Source organism: Salvia splendens, chromosome 7 (assembly GCF_004379255.2).
Source record: "Salvia splendens isolate huo1 chromosome 7, SspV2, whole genome shotgun sequence".
NCBI classification, from domain to species: Eukaryota; Viridiplantae; Streptophyta; class Magnoliopsida; order Lamiales; family Lamiaceae; genus Salvia; species Salvia splendens.
This window is the reverse complement of record NC_056038.1, coordinates 21476825-21487115: the sequence shown is the minus strand read 5'-3', so window position 1 is coordinate 21487115 and position 10291 is coordinate 21476825. Positions and strand designations below refer to the sequence as shown.

At 48.2% G+C, this 10291-nt stretch overlaps 1 protein-coding gene across 2 annotated transcripts; it reads left to right on the top strand.

Moving 5' to 3' along the window:
* Window positions 1-471: 471 nt before the first annotated feature.
* LOC121741038 lies at window positions 472-6661 on the top strand. 2 transcript variants are annotated; one of them, XM_042133722.1, is made up of 2 exons: window positions 472-5271; window positions 5377-6661. In XM_042133722.1, the coding sequence occupies exon 1, from the start codon at window positions 2173-2175 to the stop codon at window positions 3235-3237; it is 1065 nt and encodes a 354-aa protein (XP_041989656.1). In that variant the 5' UTR covers window positions 472-2172; the 3' UTR covers window positions 3238-5271; window positions 5377-6661. The 2 variants fall into 2 exon arrangements, with proteins under 2 accessions (XP_041989656.1, XP_041989655.1); XM_042133721.1 differs by having other exon boundaries at window positions 5372-6661.
* Window positions 6662-10291: the final 3630 nt, after the last annotated feature.

Here is a 10291-nt window from a genome sequence, read left to right as displayed (position 1 = left end):
TCTATGGTGATAATTCTGGATTCGCTGATTTGATTTGATTCATGTTGGAGAAGACAATGTCTACATCCACTTTGGGACCACTTTTGCTTTTTAACCACTTTTACTTTTGTCCTTTACTTTTCAGCTGTTACTTTTCAGATCTGTAGGCCTAGTCACCTAACTACCTCTTTTCCTCTGATATTCCGTTTAGCCTTTTATAGTAACTCGTACTTTCCATATGTTTCTGAAACATCATGTTCCCCACTCTCACATACACAGCCGTCTGTCAAACATCTCTCCCACCTCTTAGTCAGTAGAGTACCATCTTAAATTCCAGCCTAGATTAAGTCTCAACCCAAAGCGTGGTAGCTAACCAAACCTTCCAGAATATCACCACGATACCAAAACGCATCATCTCTATGGGATTCGACCCTTACGTCCACTATACTAGTCAGTAGAAGTGGGTTGAGGAAGTGTGGTTTGAGACTTTCTCTCACTAGAAATTTTCTCCTCCTTCTCTCTAGAAAATTTCTAGCGCCTCACTCTCTCTCTCTAGCTCTTTCTCCTTTTCCGGCGAGTTACTTCCAAATCCACTCCGATTAAACTGTTATTCCAGCCGAGAGCTTCACATTGAATATCATTTCATTCGGTGGAACTGAGTTTTTAGGGTGGTGGTGGCGTTTTGAATTTTCCGGCAGAAACCTCGGCGGAACTTTCTCCAAGTTTCCGGCGGCCTTTGCCTATTTTCTCACCAATTAAACACTTCTCCCAACCTTGAGCTTTCCTTTGCATATCATTTCATTCGGTGGAGGATGTTTTTCCGGCAGTCGGCGGTGCACCGAATATCCGGCAGAATCTGAAAAGCCATCTTAAATACCGGCGGTTGTTTGGGGTATAAGAAACAAGGAGAGGGGCTCTGCCCTGACCTCTGCGTTGAGCGGTGGCGACTGCCTTACCTGAGGTAACCATCGAATCCCTCTCCGGGGAGGGCTGCTCGGTTGTCCAATTAAAATCACGTTAAGTACTCTGCATTCAAGTTTAATTTACGTTTCTTGAGCTTGGCAAGTTACTGTTCCATTGATTTACTGTTCCTTTGAATCGGTTCTGATTAACTGTGATTATTGGTGTTAATCTGTGTTGTTTTGGATTTGCGTTCATTGACTGTAAGTTAATTATCTTGGATTAAGAATTATCAGTAGCAATCCTTTGGATTAGCAGTCTTTATTCGCAGGATTTTATAGGGAAAAGTAAGAGTTTTGGGCAATTCCGGCGCCGGCGACTTCCCGGTCACCTTCTCAGGCACCCACCACGGTCGACGCTTCAACTCCCCAACTCTTCAAAATTTTTTCGGGGAGTCGATAAACTAATTCCCGTGGATGTCTACTTGCCGGGTTGTCCCCCTAAACCGGAAGCAGTTATAGATGGAAAGGTTGAGTGGGGAGGAGGTAACCATCGAAATTGGCTGGTACAATAGCCGTTATTTTGGTTGGTTGGACTCTTTGGAAGTTAAGAAAAATTTATTTAGTGGGCGGCTAGTTGACTAGGACATTTTGATTAAAGCAAAGTCATTATCTTGGAATGAGGCCGACTCCTTGATTCCATAGAAGGAGACTATTGTTGATTTTCGTGGTGGTGGATTTCCAAGACTAAGTCTCTTGAGGCTGCATCCTTTGTATTTTACGAAATTGTTATTCCTAGGAAGAGGCACCTGTGGAGTAGGAGTGTATCTTGAAAGCTGCTCAATTATTATTTTTGGCGGCTCTCCTTGATTTCTGGAGGAAATTATTTAACTCAATTATCGGCGACTGCCTTGGTGATTGATCTAAATTCAAATTTTGGGCGGCTGAAGTGAGTCAGGGGCAGTGGTCAATCCGGCATTTATTAGGGGCGGTGCTCTGGAAACACAACCAACATTTATTGCATTGGGGCTGCTGAGTCTCACACTCTATAAAAGAGAAGAAGTAGATTCTTTTCCAACCTTTAACAACTTATTCACTCCTAAGACATAGAAGAGGGACCAAAGATTAACCCAGCCAAAGGTAGAAGACATACTTCGGATCTCCTGTGAGGCAGGCCACGCAAGGTAACTTCTCTCTTGTGTCCATACCCCTTTCCTTTCACGTCTTCCCTTTGGCTTCTCAGGAACAGGGCTGGAACGAGGCTATCTCCAAGAGTAATGCCCTGAAGAACAAGATGAAAGAGATTCAGCAAGCATTGAAGCAACAACATGCCGACTACCTACACAATAGAGATATCGTGATGGAGGATGAGCTCGAAGATGAGGAGTACGTAACCGAGACTCCGGAGCATTCAACCGAGGAGCAACATGGGAAAGAGCTCGAGGAGGGCACCTCCGGGGTGCTTAAAAGCATAAGAGTCCTACCGGCATTCAATGCTTGGCTGCGTCGGGGAGCCGAATTTGATCTGGACCCAAGATACCACAAAAGGGAGCTGGAACTTATCAAATTTGACATACTGGAGAAAGATAGGATTGTCCTCGACGAGCAGGACATCATCCCGGTACCTCGAGGATGGGGGGCGTGCCTCCTCGGCAGATTCACGGGGCGATTCCCGGGAAAGGAGGCTATACAAGGCCTGATGCGAAGATGGCCTTGTAAGTCAAGGGTCATCCACCATAGTAAAGGATGGCTTATCTTTCAATTCGGAAGTGATGATGACCGAGAGACGGTAAGGCAGAACGGCCCTTTCGAGATCTTTGGGATCCCGCTTGTGCTACAACCAATGCCCGAGGACTTCGACCTGAACATGGATCCCGAAGTGAACGTCCCCCTATGGATCAGGCTGGTGGACCTCCCACTGACGCTGTGGAACCTTACGGCTATAAGCAAGATTGCATCATGCCTCAGGACGCCGCTATCCACTGACTTCAACACCCTACGTAGGGAGTCACTTGATGGGCCACAGGTGCAAGTCATCATTAATACAGCAGTACGGCCCAAGACTAATATCACGGTACAACTACCGAATTGGCCCTATGAGCAAAAAGTCGTGTTCGAATTCTTCCCGGGCTTCTGCAATGCGTGCAAGGCTTATGGCCACTTCGCTGATGAATGCTGTGGACGGAAGGCGGTGTATGAGCAACATGTACAATACGGAGCCGGGTCACGGGCACAGAGCAAAGACAGGGCAAGGAGCAAGTCTCGGCCACACGAACAGTACAGCGGTAAGGCCTTTAACAAAGAATGGCCGAGACTCGGAGGTAACCAAGGGGAGAAGAATACGAAAGGAGTATTGTGAGCCAAACCGGCCCCAGCCGAACGTTCGAGATGAAGAACTAGGCAAGAATGGGTGGCGACGGGGGGAATCTTTGACAAACCAATCAATGTATCATGGTCTAGGCCAAGGAAGGAATCAGGCCTCTCCGACCCTAGGGGCCTACCTAAGCGAATGATTGGGGACCCGAATGTCCCACCATCGGCAATTCAAAGTGTCGGGGCCGAGCAGGGGGTGGAAGGATTGGGGATTGAAGTCATCCCGACATTCCCCAACAGATTTGAAACACTTGCGGGCGAGGATGATGCCGCACCTGAGGATGCAACCCTAGGCCAAAGGGACCAACCAGAGAAGAATAATGCGGATCAAGTAGAACTTGTTAAAGACCTACTTGCTGCTGCTATCAATCCAATCTTGGCTGGACTGAATGGTGTGTCGACGGCACAAAAGCCAATTGGCCGAGGAAGGAGCCGTGATCCGCGGATACCCCGGGACGCGCGTGCGATCTCGTCGGATGAGGATCCCCAACATGTTCGAGCGACAAAGGAAGGGGTGCCGAGGAGGACCCCTACCAGTGCCGAGAACGTGGTTTGTCAAGTAGCGCCCGTGCCTGGGGCAAATACTGATGCAGTCGGAGGACATGACGGCGCCACCTGAATACATGATGAGGGTGCCGTGCCAATACAGCAGGGTGCGGGCAGCCAGCCAGTTAGCGGGCACGTTGAACCGATCAAGGGACAAGGGGGGGTAGAGATGATCACCACCCGAAAGAAGAAAAAAAAACTAAACGATTGAAAAGGAAGTCATTAACACCACCCTAGGAACGGAGCCACATGCTGACACTAATATCAGGGTTGGGACAGTTGACCAGACCGAGGGAACAAAAAGGTCGAGCCGGGCGTTCAAGTTCGGCGGTTTCTCTAAAAGCAAAACATCAAGGTCCAGCTCTCGGGGCAAGAACAATGAGGATATCCCCTCCGATTGGGAAGATGGTCTTGACGATGACCCTGGAATTCAGAAATGATCATCGCAACATGGAACATAAGGGGACTGCAGCAATTCCCCACATAAGCTGCAACGGCCGAGTTCGTTAGGAGGATTAAGCTCGACGTGTTGGTACTTTTGGAGACCAAGCTACTCGACGATAACTATAAGTTCTTCATCAATAATCAATTCAAGGATTAGGACAAAGTAGACAACTTCCAACTGAACGAACATAGTAGAATCCTTCTACTGTGGAATCCGAAGAAAGTGGAGTTGGCACCATTAAGGATCGAGGAGCAAGCCATTTATGCAAAAATCAGGTGCTTGACTTCCAATAATGTCTTCAATTTTATTTTAGTCTATGGTTTACATACTATTCTCGATAGGCATCCACTATGGAACTCCTTGATTGACCATGTTACGCAGGATGAACCCACCCTCCTTAGTGGGGATTTCAATAATGTCATGGCAGAGGATGAGAGAGTAGGAGGGGTCATCCCGAGGGAGTACGAGATTAAAGACTTGGTTGATACGTGTGCATTGCTCGGCTTGGATGACACCATGTCCACAGGCTGCAAATTCACATGGAGCAATCGGACCATCTCAAGCAAGATTGATCGTTTAATGGTGAATGACGGGTGGTACTCGAAGGGCTACTTGGCTAGCACCGAATTCCTACCGGCTGGAGCCTATACGGACCATTCACCAGCAGTGACAACCCTGTTCGGTAACACTGTATCTTACCCAAAACCTTTCAAATTCTTTAATTTCTGGCTTAAGCATGCAAGGTTCAATAAGCTGGTTGAAGACCACTGGGCGGCCGAGACACACGGCACAGCAAAATTCAGGCTGGCGGACAGGATTAGGAAGTTCAAAGGATACCTCAAAGAATTCAATTTCAAAGAATTCAGCGAGCTATCTAAGAGAACTAAGGTAGCCGTGGAGGAACTCGAGACACTCCAGCGACTGGCGGATGCGGACTCGGCGAACATGGTGCTAAGGGACAGAATGGTCATCCAGAGGCAAAAGACGGCGTACCTTCAGAATTCGGAAAGGGAGTTTTACATCCAAAGGGTAAACTAAAACACTCACTCTTGAGTGATATATGCACCTTTTTCTTTCACTCCCTCGTTAATCGTAACAACTCACGGAATTACATTGCCTTTCTTCATAGGAAAGATGGATCTATTACGTGGGACCAAGAGGAGATCATTAAGGAGTTCATGGACTTTTACTCCGAGCTACTCGGCACGAAGAAGCAGCTGGCTCCTATTGATCTGGACATACTTCGCAGGGGACCCCTTGTGAGTCAGGATGACTGCCGAGACATGGTTCGGCCTATCACGAACGAGGAGATCAAGACGGCCCTGTTCGACATAGGGAATGACAAGGCGCCTGGGACGGATGGCTTCACATCAGCCTTCCTCAAGAAGCAGTGGGACATTGTGGGCAAGGATGTCACCAGCGCCGTGAACGAATTCTTTGACACTGCCCAGCTGCTTAAGTCCTTCAACACCACGATCGTGTCACTGATCCCAAAGACGTCTATCAACCCTACAGTGGGGGACTTCCGACCAATCTCATGTTGTAATGTGTTCTACAAGACCATTACGAAGATTTGGGCAACACGAATGTCTCCACTCCTGGGGAAATTGGTGGACTTGGCGCAATCAGCCTTCATCCCGGGAAGGAACATAATAGACAACATTCATCTTGCACAAGAGCTCATGCGTGGATACGAAAATAGGAAGAATGCTCTGAAGTGTGCAGTGAAGATCGACTTGCGCAAGGCATACGACACCGTGGACTGGGACTTCCTAAGGGCAGTCCTACATGGACTGAATCTTCATCTGAAATTTATCTTTTGGGTGATGCAATGTGTCACGTCCCCGAGATTCTCGTTGGCCATCAACGGAGCCCACACGGTTTCTTCTCCGGCAAAAGGGGTCTTAGACAGGGAGACCCTATGTCGCCCACTATCTTTATCTTTTGCATGGAATACCTTTCTAGGCTCTTGGCAGCCCATACCATGAACTCTAACTTTAATTACCATGCAAAATGTGAGAAGGAAAGGATCACGCACCTTGCATTCGCTGATGATCTTATGTTGTTTGGCAGGGGCGATTACATGTCTATGGAAATCCTGGCAAACACAATGGAGGAATTCTCAAACTGTTCTGGACTAGAGATCAATAAGGACAAATCCAACAACTTTGAGGGAGGAAAGCTGGCCCGGAGGGACTTGGACGAGATCAAGGGCATCTTCGGTTTCCCACTTGGGTCCCTCCCAATAAGATATCTGGGGGTGCCTCTACACTCAAAGAAGCTAAACATCATGCATTACTCCCCCCTCATCGAGAAGATCGCCTCACTCACTAAGAAGTGGACGGGTAAGAAACTTTTGTATGCCGGTAAAACTGAACTCGTACGATCTGTTTTGCAGGGTGTCGAGTGCTACTAGCTACAAGTCTTCCCGTTGCCAGCAAATGTGAGGGATAGGGTGATTGCAATCTGCTGGGAATTTCTCTGGGGAACAAAGTATGGAGCGGTGGCGTGGAAAGACCTTTGCGTGCCCAAGGAAGAAGGAGGGCTCGGTCTCCGGGACCTTGGGGCTTGGAACAAAGCACTCCTAGCCCGATACCTTTGGAACATTCACGTCAAGAATGACTCTCTTTGGATCAAATGGATTCATACCGAGTTCATCAAGGGCAAGTCGATATGGGAATGGAGTGTGAAGTCCCGAGACTCTCCACTGTTCAAGAGATTGATCGAGATTCGGGACGAGATGCTAGGCGATCGACAACAAAAAGAGGTCGAGATGCTGTGGGAGAAGTGGTATACATCAAAAGGAACCGTCGACGCCTATGACTGGTTTAGGCCTAAAGGGGAATGGCGACTTTGGCACATGTTCATTTGGAAGGACTTCATCCCTCCAAAGTATTGGTTCACGACCTGGCAGACGCCTAGGAACCGGCTACCGACGAGGGATAGGCTCGGCTGCAGAGACATCGATATTGATCAACGATGTCTACTTTGCACCATGGAAACGGAGTCAGTGGACCACCTCTTCTTCAAGTGTACCAAGACTAGAGTAGTTTGGCGTGTGATCAAGACCTGGGTTAGCATGAGGAGACCGATTACAACCATACCAAGCGCGATTAAGTGGTTCCTAAAGGAGCGAAGTGGTGTAACGGTGATCCGTAAGGCGAGGAGCCTGGCTCTTATTGCCACGATCAGCTTGATGTGGAGAGCTAGGAACGCTGTTATCTTTGATGGAGCTACCTTCGAAGCGAAGCACCTGATCTTCTAGATTAAGAAGATCACATATGCTACACTCTACTCCATGTTCCCGCACGAGACGGTCCAGGAGCATCTTGGAGTCTAGAGCCGGGATACGATGAGCTTTACCGACATGTTCGAAGTACTTAATGATTTCTCGAGCCGTTGTACCTACAGGGGTACTCTTTTTCCTCTTGGGGACTTTTTATCCCCTTTAGAGTTTTTGGCCCCGAGAGGTTTTAATGAGGCCCGCTTCCTTTTAATGTAGGGTGCGGCGGCTCAGGGACAAAGGGTGAATCACCGGAGGTCGACCGAGGAATAAGGCACTATGGGGTAACGTTGTAACACTATTGATAATGCTTGTTCTTTTTTGGTCTTAGTACTGAGTCTTTTCATAACCTTAGGAGCTCACGCCCCAAGAGTCTCTTCCCCCCCCGGCCAACTAGCCTAGGCTTGTTGGTGTGTATTCCCTCGGGTATGCCTGAGTATGCTTGTATTTCTTTGTTATTTATATTCCATTCTTTGATTCACCCAAAAAAAGAAGTGGGTTGAGGAATTTTTGATACCAGGTTCAGGCTTAGCTGGGATTTCCATCCTGATCAGTAGGATACATCCTTTGCTCAAAACGACACCTGACCGAAGCCTGCTCTTTCAGTGTTTGATTTAAAAAAATGGTTATACGTGAAGAAATTAAAATTAAACACTAAATTTTCATCGTATTAAAGTATAGAAAAAATTATACAACAAAAATTTAATCTGGTGCAAATCACAAAGGTGTTCACACTGCACCGCCTCCCCTACGTGCCCAAACTTCTTCAATCAAATCGACCTAGAGTGTGGTATGTGTTGTGGTCCTGCACATATCACTAAAACGTTGAATCAAATATTCATTGCTCCATTGTACGCCCATCTAGATCGGCGTGGATGAAACACCGTGACTTGTACTTGTGCCCTCTTCCGGTGCCCAGCGCTATGCCACAAATCCTTTGTCTTCTATTATCATATTATGCAATATGATACATGCTAACATAATATTCGCGACATCATCTTTGTGCCAAACTCGTGTCGGGCACCGTATAATGGCCCACCGCGATTGGAGGACACCAAAGGCCCGCTCAACATCCTTCCTAGCACCCTCTTGTTTGCGCGCAAAATATTATTTCTTCGGTCCAACCGGTTGGCAAATTGTCTTGACGAATACGGGCCACCGCGGATATATCCCATCTGCCAAATAATATCCCCTACTGCACTGCGTGCCGTTGGCTACGAAGCTGATTTCTAGACCCTCCCCCCGGCACTCATCGTTGAAGAGCGGCGATGACTGAAGAACATTAATGTCGTTGTTCGAACCTGCTACACCGAAATATGCATGGCAGAGCTGCAAACGGTAGTCAGTAATGGCTTCCAGAACCATCGATGGATGTTTGCTTTTGAATCCAGTTGTGAACTGGCCTTTCCAGGCCACGGGGCAGTTCCTCTACTCCCAATGCATACAATTGATGCTTCCTAACATTCCTAGGAACCCGTGGATCGAACCGTGCATATTCAGCAGTCTCTGACACTCATCAGGGGTGGGCTTCCGTAGGAACTCGCCACCGAAAATTTCCCGGAACCCTTTTCAAAACTGCCTAAGCACCGTTAGGCTAGTCGTCTTACCCATCTGTAGGTATTCATCGAACATATCGGCTGGACCGGTGTAGGCAAGCTGCCGGATTGCAGCGGTGCACTTTTGATGCGTAGGCACCTCCGATCCGGCCAGCGCAATCACGCCGGATGGTGAAGCACTGGTAACGCTCCGCCAAATTCATCGCTATATGATTGAAGAGCCGTTGTGACATTCTGAATCGCCGGTAGAAAATCTCAGGTGGATAACGGGGGTTATCCACAATGTAATTAGCCATTAAACGTTGGTGCGCACCGACGTGGTCTCGTTGGATGGTCCGCCGATGAGTAATCGCACAAGGGATCGCAGCTTCCGCCTCCTCCGCCAAGCGTGCCGCATCCTCCTGGGCGGCCTGGTGTTGCACTTGTTGAATCAGAGAATTCTACGCGTCTTTCCACAAATTGTCCATTTCAGACCACAAATTCAAGTGAGAGAAAGTTTGAGTGATGAAGAGTTGGAATGGTGTGAAAATAATGAATGGAATGAGGTGTATTTATAGGTGAATTAAATTGAAGCAAAAAAAAATTAATTTCGTCGTCCACCAGCGCGCCAGGCACCGCCCCACTATAGCCGGCGGGCCTATTCGCCGTGTCCGCCCCGGACCGGCGCGTCCTCGCCCCGAAGACGTCGATTGATCGTCCGCCCCAGAAATTTTGTCCGCCTTGGGGCGGACGTGCTCCCCACTATGGATAGCCCCGAGATCGCCCCGGTCGGGGCTATAGCCGCGCCTGGCTTATAGTGGATACCCTGATAAGGCTCATTTCATGCGTCGGTTTTGGGGGTAAAACATATACCACTTGATCGGTTTATCACGCAAACAAGTGTTAAAATGTGCAGAAATGCTACTTGTCCAAGGCAGCAAGGCCGAACTGATCAAGCATGTACAAAAGGCGAAAAATGCCAAAAATCGGGGCAGTTGATCAAGGGGCGAGGTCAAGCAGTTAAAGTGGGGACCGCTGGTTTCTAGGAGGAAAACGTGAGGAAATGAGCTGGATGTGGTGCACCATTCTGTTACCCAGGACGACGTTCTAGAAGGGGACACGTGCCAGCTTGTGAAGATGCTAGGACGAACCGATCAGAAATTTGTTATCCAAAAGCGTCGTTATTCTAGAAGAAAGAGCACGTAGCAATCAATGAGTCGCTCATCCTCTG